We start from the raw sequence: 16,448 nt of genomic DNA, 5'->3' as shown, positions 1-16,448 counted from the left end.
GCTTTTACTACCTCTTCTCTGTTTACCAAATCATTTTCCCTAACCCTCTCACTTTGCACACCACCTCGACCAAAACACCCTATATCTGCCACTCTATCATCAAACACATTCAACAAACCTTCAAAATACTCACTCCATCTCCTTCTCACATCACCACTACTTGTTATCACCTCCCCATTTGTGCCCTTCACTGAAGTTCCCATTTGCTCCCTTGTCTTATGCACTTTATTTACCTCCTTCCAGAACATCTTTTTATTCTCCCTAAAATTTAATGATACTCTCTCACCCCAACTCTCATTTGCCCTTTTTTTCACCTCTTGCACCTTTCTCTTGACCTCCTGTCTCTTTCTTTTATACATCTCCCACTCAATTGCATTTTTTCCTGCAAAAATCGTCCAAATATGAAGTATGAAGTCTGTTGGGGATGAGAGAGCTTGGGAAGTGAGTCAGTTGTTGTTCGCTGATGATACAGCGCTGGTGGCTGATTCATGTGAGAAACTGCAGAAGCTGGTGACTGAGTTTGGTAAAGTGTGTGGAAGAAGAAAGTTAAGAGTAAATGTGAATAAGAGCAAGGTTATTAGGTACAGTAGGGGTGAGGGTCAAGTCAATTGGGAGGTGAGTTTGAATGGAGAAAAACTGGAGGAAGTGAAGTGTTTTAGATATCTGGGAGTGGATCTGTCAGCGGATGGAACCATGGAAGCGGAAGTGGATCATAGGGTGGGGGAGGGGGCGAAAATTTTGGGAGCCTTGAAAAATGTGTGGAAGTCGAGAACATTATCTCGGAAAGCAAAAATGGGTATGTTTGAAGGAATAGTGGTTCCAACAATGTTGTATGGTTGCGAGGCGTGGGCTATGGATAGAGATGTGCGCAGGAGGATGGATGTGCTGGAAATGAGATGTTTGAGGACAATGTGTGGTGTGAGGTGGTTTGAGCGAGTGAGTAACGTAAGGGTAAGAGAGATGTGTGGAAATAAAAAGAGCGTGGTTGAGAGAGCAGAAGAGGGTGTTTTGAAATGGTTTGGGCACATGGAGAGAATGAGTGAGGAAAGATTGACTAAGAGGATATATGTGTCGGAGGTGGAGGGAACGAGGAGAAGAGGGAGACCAAATTGGAGGTGGAAAGATGGAGTGAAAAAGATTTTGTGTGATCGGGGCCTGAACATGCAGGAGGGTGAAAGGAGGGCAAGGAATAGAGTGAATTGGAGCGATGTGGTATACAGGGGTTGACGTGCTGTCAGTGGATTGAATCAAGGCATGTGAAGCGTCTGGGGTAAATCATGGAAAGCTGTGTAGGTATGTATATTTTGCGTGTGTGGACGTATGTACATGTGTATGGGGGGGGGGTTGGGCCATTTCTTTCGTCTGTTTCCTTGCGCTACCTCGCAAACGCGGGAGACAGCGATAAAAAAAAAAAAAAAAAAAAAAAAAAAAAAAAAAAAAAATATATATATATATATATATATCCCTGGGGATAGGGGATTAAGAATACTTCCCACGTATTCCCTGCGTGTCGTAGAAGGCGACTAAAATGGGAGGGAGCGGGTGGCTGGAAACCCTCCCCTCTCGTTTTTTTTTTTTTCTTTTTTTTTTCCAAAAGAAGGAACAGAGGGGGCCAGGTAGGATATTCCAAAAAAGGCCCAGTCCTCTGTTCTTAACGCTACCTCGCTAACGCGGGAAATGGCGAATAGTTTAAAAGAAAAAAGAAAAAGAATATATATATATATATATATATATTTTATTTATTTATTTATTTTGCTTTGTCGCTGTCTCCCGCGTTAGCGAGATAGCGCAAGGAAACAGACGAAGGAATGGCCCAACCCGCCCACATACACAAGTATATACATACATGTCCACACACAGACATATACATATATACACATGTACATAATTCATACTTTCTGCCTTTATTTGTTCCCATCGCCACCTCGCCACACATGGAATAACAACCCCCTCCCCCTTCATGTGTACCAGGTAGCGCTTGGAAAAACACCAAAGGCCCCATTCGTTCACACTCAGTCTCTAGCTGTCATGTAATAATGCACCGAAACCACAGCTCCCTTTCCACATCCAGGCGCCACAGAACTTTCCATGGTTTACCCCAGACGCTTCACATGCCCTGGTTCAATCCATTGACAGCACGTCGACCCCAGTATACCACATCGTTCCAATTCACTCTATTCCTTGCATGCCTTTCACCCTCCTGCATGTTCAGGCACCGATCACTCAAAATCTTTCTCACTCCATCTTTCCACCTCCAATTTGGTCTCCCACTTCTCCTCGTTCCCTCCACCTCTGACACATATATCCTCTTGCTCAATCTTTTCTCACTCATTCTCTCCATGTGACCAAACCATTTCAAAACACCCTCTTCTCCTCTCTCAACTACACTCTTTATTTCCACACATCTCTCTTACCCTTACATTACTTACTTGATCAAACCACCTCCCACCACATATTGTCCTCAAACATCTCAATTCCAACACATCCACCCTCCTGCGCACAACTCTATCCATAGCCCACACCTTGCAGCCATACAACATTGTTGGAACCACTATTCCTTCAAACATACCCATTTTTGCTTTCCAAGATAATGTTCTCGCCTTCCAACATACTTGCTGCCTTTAATCATTCCTGTTGCCACCCCACCGCACATGAAATGACAGCCCCCTACCCCTCCATGCGCAAGAGGTAGTTCTAGGAAAAGTCAACAAAAAGTTCTGAGAGCAGGGAAGAATGTGTGGAAGTCGAAAACATTATTTCAGAGAGTAAAAATGGGTATGTTTGAAGAAATAGTGGTTCCAACAATGTTATATGGTTGCGAGGCGTGGGCTATAGATAGAGTTGTGTGGAGGAGGGTGGATGTGTTGTAAATGAAACGTTTGAGGACAATATATAGTGTGAGGTGGTTTGATTAAGTAATGAAAGGGTAAGAGAGATGTGTGGTAATAAAAAAGAGTATGGTTGAGAGAGCAGAAGAGGATGTATTGAAATGGTTTGGTCACATGGAGAGAATGAGTCAGGAAAGATTGACAAAGAGGATATATGTGTCAGAGGTGGAGGGAATGAGAAGTGGGAGACCAAATTAGAGGTGGAAGTATGGAGTGAAAAAGATTTTGAGTGATCAGGGCCTGAACATACAGGAGGATGAAAGGCATGCAAGGAACAGAGTGAATTGGAATGATGTGATATACCAGGGTCAATGTGCTGTCAATCGATTGAACCAGGTCATGTGAAGCGTCTGGGGTAAACAATGGAAAGTTTTGTGGGGCCTGGATGTGGAAAGGGAGCTGTAGTTTCAGTGCATTACACATGACAGCATTACACAAATGGGAACTTCAGTGAAGGGGGCTAATGGGGAAGTGATAACAAGTAGTGGTGATGTGAGAAGGAGATGGAGTGAGTATTTTGAAGGTTTGTTGAATGTGTTTGATGATAGAGTGGCAGATATAGGGTGTTTTGGTCGAGGTGGTGTGCAAAGTGAGAGGGTTAGGGAGGATGATTTGGTAAACAAAGAAAAGGTAGTAAAAGCTTTGTGGAAGATGAAAGCCGGCAAGGCAGCGGGTTTGGATGGTATTGCAGCGGAATTTATTAAAAAAGGGGGTGACTGTATTGTTGACTGGTTGGTTAGGTTATTTCATGTATGTATGATTCATGGTGAGGTGCCTTAAGGATTGGCAAAATGCTTGCATAGTGCCATTGTACAAAGGCAAAGGGGACAAAGGTGAATGCTCAAACTACAGAGGTATAAGTTTGTTGAGTATTCCTGGGAAATTATATGGGAGGGTATTGATTGAGAGGGTGAAGGCATGTACAGTGCATCAGATTGGGGAAGAGCAGTGTGGTTTCAGAAGTGGCAGAGGATGTGTGGATCAGGTGTTTGCTTTGAAGAATGTATGTGAGAAATACCTAGAAAAGCAAATGGATTTGTATGAAGCATTTATGGATCTGGAGAAGGCATATGATAGAGTTGATAGAGATGCTCTGTGGAAGGTATTAAGAATATATGGTGTGGGAGGCAAGTTGTTAGAAGCAGTGAAAAGTTTTTATTGAGGATGTAAGGCATGTGTACATGTAGGAAGAGAGGAAAGTGATTGGTTCTCAGTGAATGTAGGTTTGCGGCAGGGGTGTGTGATGTCTCCATGGTTGTTTAATTTGTTTATGGATGGGGTTGTTAGGGAGGTAAATGCAAGAGTTTTGGAAAGAGGGGCAAGTGTGCACTTATGCATGAGAGAGCTTGGGAAGTGAGTCAGTTGTTGTTCGATGATGATACAGCGCTGGTGGCTGATTCATGTGAGAAACTGCAGAAGCTGGTGACTGAGTTTGGTAAAGTGTGTGAAAGAAGAAAGTTGAGAGTAAATGTGAATAAGAGCAATGTTGTTAGGTACAACAGGGTGGAGGGTCAAGTCAACTGGGAGGTAAGTTTGAATGGAAAAAACTGGAGGAAGTGAAGTGTTTTAGATATCTGGGAGTTTATTTGGCAGCGGATGGAACCATGGAAGCGGAAGTGGATCATAGGGTGGGGAAGGGGGTCGAAAATTCTGGGAGCCTTGAAGAATGTGTGGAAGTAGAGAACATTATCTCTGAAAGCAAAAATGGGTATGTTTGAAGGAATAGGGGTTCCAACAATGTTGTATGGTTGCAAGGCGTGGGCTATGGATAGAGTTGTGCAGAAGAGGGTGGATGTGCTGGAAATGAGATGTTTGAGGACAATATGTGGTGTGAGGTGGTTTGATCGATTAAGTAATAATTGGGTAAGAGAGATGTGTGGTAATAAAAAGAGTGTGGCTGAGAGAGCAGAAGAGGTTATTTTGAAATGGTTTGGTCATATGGAGAGAATGAGTGAGGAAAGATTGACCAAGAGGAGAAGTGGGAGACTAAATTGGAGGTGGAAAGATGGAATGAAAAAGATTTTGAGTGATCGGGGCCTGAACATGCAGGAGGGTGAAAGGCGTGCAAGGAATAGAGTGAATTGGAACGATGTGGTATACCGGGGTCGACGTACTGTCAATGGATTGAACCAGGGCATATGAAGTGTCTGGGGTAAACCATGGAAAGTTCTGTGGTGCCTGGATGTGGAAAGGGAGCTGTGGTTTCGTTGCATTATTACATGACAGCTAGAGACTGAGTGTGAACGAATGGGGCCTTTATTGTCTTCCTAGCGCAACCTCGCACACATAAGTGGGGAGGGGGTTGTTATTTCATGTGTGGCAGGGTGGCGATGGGAGTGAATAAAGGCAGACAGTATGAATTATGTACATGTGTATATATGTATATGTCTGTGTGTATATATATGTATACGTTGAGATGTATAGGTATGTATATTTGCGTGTGTGGACGTGTATGTACATACATGTGTATGTGGGTGGGTTGGGCCATTCTTTCGTCTGTTTCCTAGCGCTACCTCGCTCAAAATCTTTTTCACTCCATCTCTCTACCTCCAATTTGGTCTCCCACTTCTCGCTGTTCCCTCCACCTCTGACACATATATCCTCTTTGTCAATCTTTCCTCACTCATTCTCTCCACGTGACCAAACCATTTCAAAATAACCTCTTCTGCTCTCTCAGCCACACTCTTTTTATTACCACACATCTCTCTTACCCTATTATTATTTACTCGATCAAACCACCTCACACCACATATTGTCCTCAAACATCTCATTTCAAGTACATCCATCCTCCTCCGCACAACTCTATCTATAGCCCACGCCTCACAACCATATAACATTGTTGGAACCACTATTCCTTCAAACATACCCATTTTTGCTCTCCGAGATGATGTTCTTGACTTCCACACATTCTTCAATGCTCCCAGAACTTTCGACCCCTCCCCCACCCTATGATTCACTTCCGCTTCCATAGTTCCATCCGCTGCCAAATCCACTCCCAGATATCTAAAACACTTCACTTCCTCCAGTTTTTCTCCATTCAAACTTACCTCTCAATTGACTTGTCCCTCAACCCTACTGTACCTAATAACTTTGCTCTTATTCACATTTACTCTCAGCTTTCTTCTTTCACACACTTTACCAAACTCAGTCACCAGCTTCTGCAGTTTCTCACACAAATCAGCCACCAGTGCTGTATCATCAGCGAACAACAACTGACTCACTTCCCAAGCTCTCTCATGCATAAGTGCACACTTGCCCCTCTTTCCAAAACTCTTGCATTTACCTCCCTAACAACCCAATCCATAAACAAATTGAACAACCAAGGAGACATCACACACCCCTGCCACAAACCTACATTCACCGAGAACCAATCACTTTCCTCTCTTCCTACTCGTACGCATGCCTTACATCCTCCATAAAAACTTTTCACTGCTTCTAACAACTTTCCTCCCAAACCATATATTCTTAATACCTTCCACAGAGCATCTCTATCAACTCTATCATATGCCTTCTCCAGATCCATAAATGCTACATACAAATCCATTTGCTTTTCTTAGTATTTCTCACATACATTCTTCAAAGCAAACACCTAATCCACACATCCTCTACCATTTCTGAAACCACACTGCTCTTCCCCAATCTGATGCTCTGTACATGCCTTCACCCTCTCAATCAATACCCTCCCATATAATTTACCAGGAATACTCAACAAACTTATACCTCTGTAATTGGAGCACTCACTTCATCCCCTTTGCCTTTGTACAATGGCAGTATGCAAGCATTCCGCCAATCCTCAGGCACCTCACCATGAGTCATACATACATTAAATAACTCTTCCAACCAGTCAACAATACAATCACCCCCTCTTTTAATAAATTCCACTGCAATACCATCCAAACCCGCTGCCTTGCCAGCTTTCATCTTCCGCAAAGCTTTTACTACCTCTTCTCTGTTCACCAAATCATTTTCCCTAACCCTTTCACTTTGCACACCACCTCAACCAAAACACCCTATATCTGCCACTCTATCATCAAACACATTCAACAAACCTTCAAAATACTCACTCCATCTCCTGACATCACCACTACTTGTTATAACCTCCCCATTAGCCCCCTTCACTGATGTTCCCATTTGTTCCCATGTCTTACACACTTTATTTACCTCCTTCAAAAACATCTTTTTATTCTCCCTAAAATTCAATAATACTCTCTCACCCCACTCTCATTTGTCCTCTTTTTCACCTCTTGCACCTTTCTCTTGACCTCCTGCCTCTTTCTTTTATACATCTCCCACTCATTTGCATTATTTCCCTGCAAAAATCGTCCAAATGCCTCTCTCTTCTCTTTCACTAATAATCTTACTTCTTCATCCCACCACTCACTACCCTTTCTAATCTGCCCACCTCCCATGCTTCTCATGCCACAAGCATCTTTTGCACAAGCCATCACTGCTTCCCTAAATACATCCCATTCCTCCCCCACTCCCCTTACCTCCTTTGTTCTCACCTTTTTCCATTCTGTACTCAGTCTCTCCTGGTACTCTCTCACACAAGTCTCCTTCCCAAGCTCACTTACTCTCACCACTCTTTTCACCCCAACATTCTCTCCTTTTCTGAAAACCTCTACAAATCTTCACCTTCGCCTCCACAAGATAATGATCAGACTTCCCTCCAGTTGCACCTCTCAGCACATTAACATCCAAAAGTCTCTCTTTCGCGAGCCTATCAATTAACACGTAATCCAATAACGCTCTCTGACCATCTCTCCTACTTACATACGTATACTTATGTATATCTCTCTTTTTAAACCAGGTATTCCCAACCACTAGTCTTTTTTCAGCACATAAATCTGCAAGCTCTTCACCATTTCCATTTACAACACTCAACACCCCATGTACACCAATTATTCCCTCAACTGCCACATTACTCACCTTTGCATTCAAATTACCCATCACTATAATCCGGTCTCGTGCATCAAAAGTACTAACACACTCACTCAGCTGCTCCCAAAACACTTCCTCTCATGATCTTTCTTCTCATGCCCAGGTGCATATGCACCAATAATCATCCATCTCTCTCCATCCACTTTCAGTTTCACCCATATCAATCTAGAGTTTACTTCCTTACACTCTATCACAAACTCCCACCACTCCTGTTTCAGGAGTAGTGCTACTCCTTCCCTTGCTCTTGTCCTGTCACTAACCCCTGACTTTACTCCCAAGACATTCCCAAACCACTCTTCCCCTTTACCCTTATGCTTAGTTTCACACAGATCCAAATCATCCAGGTTCCTTTTCTCAAACATACTACCTATCTCTCCTTTTTTCTCATCTTGGTTACATCCACACACATTTAGACACCCCAATCTGAGCCTTCGAGGAGGATGAGCACTCCCCACATGACTCTTTCTGTTTCCCCTTTTAGAAAGTTAAAATACAAGGAGGGGAGGGTTTCCAGCCCCCTGCTTCCGCCCCCTTTAGTTGCCTTCTACAACACGTGAGGAATGCGTGGGAAGTATTCTGTCTCCCCTATATATATATAATATACATGTGTGTGTGTGTGTGTGTGTGTGTATGGGTGGATGGGTCATTCTTTGTCTGTTCCCTGACGCCACCTCACTGCCACATGAAACGGCGATCAAGTATAATAAATGAATGAATAAATAAATAATAATGATAATACATATGGATGCATGCGTGTGAATGCAACCTTTTCTTTATCAGTTCCTGGTGCTACCATAATAATGTGGGAAATAGAAAAGCGTGAGTATAAACAATATATGATAGATGGAGAATAGATGTGAGCCCACCCATACAACACAACCACCAAAATCTTGAAACAAACTACGGAAAAGCACACAGGCCAGCCTTCACAAAACATGAAAGTCCTCAAGTTCAATATAGATGATTTCTTGATCATGGAGTCTCACACTTCAACATCTCTAATCAAAGTAGCAAAAAAGCATGTACCACAAGAGGACAGAATGATATATAAACAAAATTTCTCTCTATAAGTTACACACCTCACAAAGCAAAGAAACCAACTCAGACACAACCACTCCCACCAACAGAAATCAGAAAACAAATCCAAACTCTAAATAACACCATTACTAATCACTGAACGTCAAACTGAAAACTGGCACTCTTCCTCGTAAAACCCACACAACCAACTCAGACGTACATTAAAGATAATTCACTCTTATTACGCCAGTCCAGCCCCAAACCATGAAGCACTACAGACCCATTCCAAAAACATCCCAGATGATGCAAACACTCATGAGACTTTCTGAAAATTAGAGACAAAACAACCTGATCCCTATCCCTAAGTAGCAAAGTCATGAAAAAACTGCACAAAATCCATCCAGAAACAATAGCCCACCCACCTTTCACTCCCACTGATACAAGCAATGCATTTAAAACCTTAAGAACTCACCTACCACTTACATCATGTTGAACTTACAGATACGTGTATCTTTAACTACTACTGGCTACATAACAAAATCCCTAACATTTGGAAACCTACCAACATAATACCAATCCCAAACTCCTCATCCTACCATCCCATATCACTTTCATATTCAGTATGAAAATTCTGTGAAAAGCAAAATATCCTACTCTCACCCACACAGCATGGCTACAGACCCAAACAATATCAATATCACCACACAACACACTGACCTCATACAACTAATATTGATTCAACCGACCACAACACCCCCTGCACAATACTAGTAGCAATAGATACCAAAGCATCATGCGGACATTATTCTCTGACACATCTTCACACAAAGAATACTTTACATTGAAGTTTCCCATGGAGAAGTTCTTTCTCCAACTTTTTTCAATCTCTTCCCACATGACCTTCCATTATGTAACTCAGACAAACATCAACATGAAAGGGATTTTGTATGCGCATGACTTCACAATAACATTGCAATATGTAACACTAAATAACACAATTGGAGCACTGGGTCACCAAAAACAGAATGTCTGCCTCTCCACAGAAGTCTTCAATCACTCTTTTAACCTGAGAAAAACAAACCCTGCTCACACCCTTACTATGTATGCGATTCATGTAACTGTCTTTTATAGTACTCTTGTACTTCATATTCATCATTCTTGTCTCTTAGATGCGTTCCATAAGGCATACAATTCAGAGGTGATAAATGAAAGGAAAAACCAGGAAGGTATGCATGTTTCATGAAGAGAATGAAAAAGTTGTTTTCTGGGTTGGTTACACAGAAAGATTAATATCCTGGTTCTTTGTTTTGATGGACTCTTACAAAGACCTTTAAATTTCTATGTATTCTTTTCTTTCTACAGACCTATGAATTTCTATGTAACTTTTTTCTACATCAGAAAATTGCCACATGCAATATATTTTACAAGTATAATCTCAACGAAGTTAACTGAAGGGGAAATGGTGAAACACCCCATCAGTCCCAATCCCATCTGATCCCAAGTTCATGCCTGAGTCCTACAGGTTCAAGTTTTGGTTATCTCTTTGTCTCTGCAACTAAAGGGGAGAGAAAAAGAGAACTGATATCAAAGGAAGTTTTATGAAACTTCAAATCCTGCAAATGAGGTACTAATACTTTAGTTCATTTTAAGCTCAGCAATACCCAAATATTAATGGTGTTACTAGACTCCTTTGGCATGAGGCTAAAACATGAATGAAAAGTTACCTCCAGGGAAGCTGAAGCATTGTCAATAGATGCTGAGAAGTACAGCCTTGTCAAGGAGATTCTCACTCCAAAGGAGTTCATCCTTTCCTTATTCCTGATCAGAAAGCAGCCTCAAAAGTGCAGAAGCTATAAAAGGAACCCTGAGGTTGCATAACTAAATTAATCAATTATCCAAAAAGAATCATTTCTGAGAGTTCACAGTCTTCACACAAGAAATTTAGCCACATAACCAAAGGATCATCTCTACTCTCAAAACTCGAAAGGTTTTATCAACTTAAACATATTCACTTGATAAGACATAATGAGCAAATATAAAGAAATGTAAAACATATTCATATTCAATCAATGAAATCACCATATTTGCATTACTACACTTCAAATTATCAAGTTATAGATGACTAAGTAACCTTGACCAAGTAACTGTGAAGAAAATCGCAAGAAAACTAGTAAAGACCCGATATAAGTAAATGTTAATAACCAATTATTTCTTACAGACAGATTACAACAATGTATATGTATTAAAGATATACAGGACAAAATACAGAGTCCCATCAATACTGGCATAACTAAACCCTCTTTTCATTTGCAAATAGCTTAAAAATGTAAAAGATCTTAATCAGTGAGCTACACAATCAAGCTACTGACCATTTCAAAGGCATTTTTTCCATGATGCTATTTAAGATGTAACAGGTATAAGAGAAAAAGAGGACAGGATGATAAGATTAAATGCACAAAAGAATCTCTAAAACAGCTTAGAAATAACATGCATATAAAGAATATAAAAACTGCATATACACAAATGCCAGTTGCATTTCCTTTACATAACACCAAAATTACCAATCAGGTGTAAAACAAACTGCTCAAGAGAACAAACAGCATACTTAATCAACTAACATTTCATCATTTAGCAAACAATCTATTTTGTTTGATACAGTAGGTTTTTGGGAACTGACATAATTAGCTGTAATGAATCATTACAGTTTGATGCTTTCTTGTAAAATCATAAAAATATCTGGTTACGGAATCCATACTAATTGCAGGATGGGGCCCAGTGGTTATGCTAATCCTTGTAAAATCATAAAAATATCACTGATTACAGAATCCAAACTAATTGCAGGATGGGTCCAGTGGTTAAGCTAATCCTTCTTCCACAAAGAAGATGTAACCCCCAAATGGTGGATTGCAAAAGAAACAAACATTAACTTTATCATTTTCAGTCTCTTCACATTTGGTCTTTTCTTTTTCATTCCAAAGCAACTTTGGACAAATCTTTGATTTTATCACTTAAATATTTCTTCACATGTCAAATATAGGATAAACCTACTGACCAACTTGGGAGAATAAGTCATGCACATCTGAGAAGCAACAACAAGGCTCTGACACATACAGTGCATGCTACAAACAGATACAAAGCATATTCAAAAGAAATTTACAATACAGACTAATAAAGGAACAAAAACTCTTACCTTCAAAGTCCTCATCGACTTTGGGAAATGATGTAAAGAGAGCAAGTGTTATTCTTCACACAAACAAAGACAGAGAGCACATGGGAAAAAATCAAGGCTTACTCAGATAACAATTACATGAGTGGTAAGCAGGCTCCAATTACATCAGGTAACTTCAGTTCTAAAACCCATCAAATAACTATTCATTATACCAATTCTAAGCAAAAGATTTTAACAAAAGATACATGAATGAAATGCATAAGAGATTCCTCAAATGCTGAGTTGTCAAGGTAACTGAAAGTAATGTTGAAGGGAAAAAATAAGACTTTACATACTTCATTACAGTTAATCATTTCACTATCCCAGGAGCCCTTTTATGGGCCTCCTGCAGCTTCACTGCACTCTAGAACACAGAAACGATGGACTCTTTGAAACAAGGTGGTCTTATACAAGAATGTACTCCTTTCCATCCTATGGCAATGATACAGCCTTGCTTGAGGTGTAACCACCAGCAAGCAGTCTGTTAACACCATCATTATATGCATATCTAATTTTATGCATATTCACCATTCCCCTCTTCATGGGATAGCACCAGGAACAGACAAAATGGCCTCATTTGCTCACATCCACTTTCTAGCTGTCATGTGTAGTGCACTGAAACCACAGCCTATCATCAATATCCAAGCACAATAGACCACTTCATTGTTTCCCCAGACTACTTCAGCCAACTGAAAGCACATCATTCCCCTTACACCATATTGCTCCAATATGCTCTTTCCCAGGCAAGCAACTTACCCTCCTGTATGTTCAGGCCCCAGAACCTCAGATCCTCTTTCACTTTATCCTTCCTTTCCCTTCTTAATCATTCCCTTGCTTTAGCCTCCTCCACTTTTGTAATGCAGATCCTCTTTGTTTATCATTCTTCTTTAATCTCTTCCATGTGTCTAAATCATTTCATCACCCCTTGGCCAACTGTCAATCAGACTGTGCTTACTACCACACGAGTCAATCCTTAGAAAACCCTAATGGCAACACGTAGCATCCTCATACATTCATTTCCAAATACATCCAACTTCCATTTTTCTGCATTCACGGCCCTAGACTCACACTCATAAAACACTGTTGTAGCTACTATGCCATCTTTCCCTTCACCAACAATGGCCTCTCCTTCATCACACTCCTTAAAGCACTCAATATCATTCTCTCTTTTCCCATCTAATGACTCACTTCAGCTACCACAGATCCATTTGCCGTCAATGCTACTGATTGGTAGTTTTAATGATTGCTTTGCTCCCTCCTTTGTTGAGTAAGGCAATTAAGTCAGTTTCAAATTCTTGGGGTTCATCCTAGAGTCCAGAATCTTTGTCCAGATATATCTAGTGCTAGTACAAATGTTGTCTGCATTTCTTTCTAAAGACAGTCAACAGGAGACTGACCCTGGGGAAGAGTGCATGGGAATCTTCTTATATGCCCTCCTGAAGTCTTGTGGCAAGTACTCTATGGGAGGAACGTGGATGGGTTTCCTATCTTCAATCCTTATAATGCACAATTCAAATGAAATGACATTCGCATTGTGAAAAAATACATAATTTTTTTCTTTCTCTTACAAAATGTACATATACTATCCCTGGGGATAGGGGAAAAGAATACTTCACACGTATCCCCTGCGTGTCGTTGAAGGCGACTAAAAGGGGAGGGAACAGGGGACTGGAAATCCTCCCCTCTCGTTTTTTAATTTTCCTCTGTTCTTAACGCTACCTCGCTAAAGCAGGAAATGGCAAATAGTATGAAAGGTAAACCATACATAGAGAAAAGAAAAAGAAGGGATATACATTTCTTCAAATTGATGAGGTATGGTTTTAACTGAATCATGGTGAAGTAGGCAGGCAGCCAGTGTATGGTAAATGTCCTTTTTTTCTAAGTGTGATTTCACTTATATATACCTTAGCACAATACTCACTTTTTGGTTTCCTTCCAATCACTTTCCTCTATTCCTATTCATACACATGCCTTACATCCTCGGTAAAAACTTTTCGATGATTCTTGAAACTTACCTCCCACACCATATACCTTCCACACAGCATCTCTATCAACTCTTATCATATGTCTTCTCCAGATCCATAGATGTTACATACAAATCCATCTGTTTTTCTAAGTATATCTCACATACATTCTTCAAAGCAAACACCTGATCCACAAATCCTCTACCACTTCTGAAACCACACTGCTCTTCCCCAATCTGATGCTCTGTACATGCCTTCGCCCTCTCAATCAATACCCTCCAAGGAAGTTCCTAGGAGTACTCAACAATCTTATACCTGTGTAATTTGAACACTCACCTTTATCCCCTCAGCCTTTGTAAAATAGCACTATGCATCCATTCCCCCAATCCTCAGGCACTGCACCATGAACAATAAACTGAAAATCCTCACCAACCAGTCAACAACACAGTCACCCCTTTTATAATAAATTCCACAGCAATGCCATCAAAACCCGCTGCTTTGCTGGCTTTCATCTCCCGTAAAGCTTTCACTACCTCTTCTCTGTTTACCAAATTATTCTCCCTGACCCTCTCACTACGCAGACCACCATGACCAAAATACCCTATACTTGCCACTCGATCATCAAACACATTCAACTAACCTTCAAAATATTCACTCCCATCTCCCTCTCACTTCACCGCTATTTGTTATTACCTACCCATTTGCCCCATTCACCGATGTTCCCATTTGTTCTCGTCTTACGCATTTTAGTTACCTCCTTCAAAAACATTTTTATTTATTTTATTATTCATATTTATTTTGCTTTGTCACTGTCTCCCGTGTTTGCGAGGTAGCGCAAGGAAACAGACGAAGAAATGGCCCAACCCATCCACATACACATGTATATACATATACGTCCACACACGCAAATATACATACCCATACATCTCAATATATACATATATATACACACACAGACATATACATATATACACATGTACATAATTCATACTGTCTGCCTTTATTCATTCCCATCGCCACCTTGCCACACGTGGAATAACAACCCCCTCCCCCCTCATGTGTGCGAGGAAGCGCTAGGAAAAGACAACAAAGGCCACATTCATTCACACTCAGTCTCTAGCTGTCATGTAATAATGCACCGAAACCGTAGCTCCCTTTCCACATCCAGGCCCCATACAACTTTCCATGGTTTACGCCAGACACTTCACATGCCTTGGTTCAATCCACTGACAGCACGTCGACCCTGGTATACCACATCGTTCCAATTCACTCTATTCCTTGCAAGCTTTTCACCCTCCTGCATGTTCAGGCCTCGATCACTTAAAATCTTTTTCACTCCATCTTTCCACCTCCAATTTGGTCTCCCACTTCTTGTTCCCTCCACCTCTGACACATATATCCTCTTGGTCAATCTTTCCTCACTCATTCTCTCCATGTGACAAAACCATTTCAAAACACCCTCTTCTGCTCTCTCAACCACACTCTTTTTATTACAACACATCTTACCTTTACATTACTTACTCGATCAAACCACCTCACACCACATATTGTCCTCACACATCTCATTTCCAGAACATCCACCCTCCTCCGCACAACTCTATCCATAGCCCACGCCTCGCAACCATACAACATTGTTGGAACCACTATTCCTTCAAATGTACCCATTTTTGCTTTCCGAGATAATGTTCTCGACTTCCACACATTCTTCAAGGCTCCCACAATTGTTGCCCCCTCCCCCACCCTATGATTCACTTCTGCTTCCATGGTTCCATCCGCTGCCAAATCCACTCGCAGATACCTAAAACACTTCACTTCCTCCAGTTTTTCTCCATTCAAACTTACCTCCCAATTGACTTGACCCTCAACCCTACTGTACCTAATAACCTTGCTCTTATTCACATTTACTCTCAACTTTCTTCTTTCACACACTCTACCAAACTCAGTCACCAGCTTCTGCAGTTTCTCACATGAATCATCCACCAGTGCTGTATCATCAGCGAACAACAACTGACTCACTTCTCAGGCTCTCTCATCCACAACAGACTGCATACTTGCCCCTCTTTCCAAAACTCTTGCATTCACCTCCCTAACAACCCCATCTATAAACAAATTAAACAACCATGGAGACATCACATATCCCTGCTGCAAACCTATATTCACTGAGAATCAATCACTTTCCTCTCTTCCTACACATACACATGCCTTACATCCTCGATAAAAACTTTTCACTGCTTCTAACAACTTGCCTCCCACACCATATATTCTTAATACCTTCCACAGAGCATCTCTATAAACTCTATCATATGCCTTCTCCAGATCCATAAATGCTACATACAAATCCATTTGCTTTTCTAAGTATTTCTCCATACATTCTTCAAAGCAAACTCCTGAACCACACATCCTCTACCACTTCTGAAACCACACTGCTCT

The 16,448-nt window shown here is 41.0% G+C and overlaps 1 protein-coding gene across 10 annotated transcripts in view; it reads right to left on the bottom strand.

The window, feature by feature from the left end:
* Nucleotides 1-16,448, bottom strand: part of LOC139766060 (disks large homolog 4-like) — a 1,395,716-nt gene that overhangs the window by 86,188 nt on the left and 1,293,080 nt on the right. For 5 of the 10 annotated variants that reach the window (XM_071694246.1, XM_071694219.1, XM_071694237.1 and 2 more), the window contains one exon: nucleotides 12,037-12,054. The exons of the other annotated variants lie outside the window; for them this stretch is intronic. In XM_071694246.1, the coding sequence (XP_071550347.1) occupies nucleotides 12,037-12,054 (18 nt within the window). The remainder of the gene's footprint in view (nucleotides 1-12,036; nucleotides 12,055-16,448) is intronic. 10 annotated transcript variants of the gene reach the window in all.

This window comes from Panulirus ornatus, chromosome 4 (genome assembly GCF_036320965.1).
Source record: "Panulirus ornatus isolate Po-2019 chromosome 4, ASM3632096v1, whole genome shotgun sequence".
Lineage (NCBI taxonomy): Eukaryota > Metazoa > Arthropoda > Malacostraca > Decapoda > Palinuridae > Panulirus > Panulirus ornatus.
The sequence above is the reverse complement of the archived record's forward strand: the minus strand, read 5'-3'. Positions and strand labels throughout refer to the sequence as shown.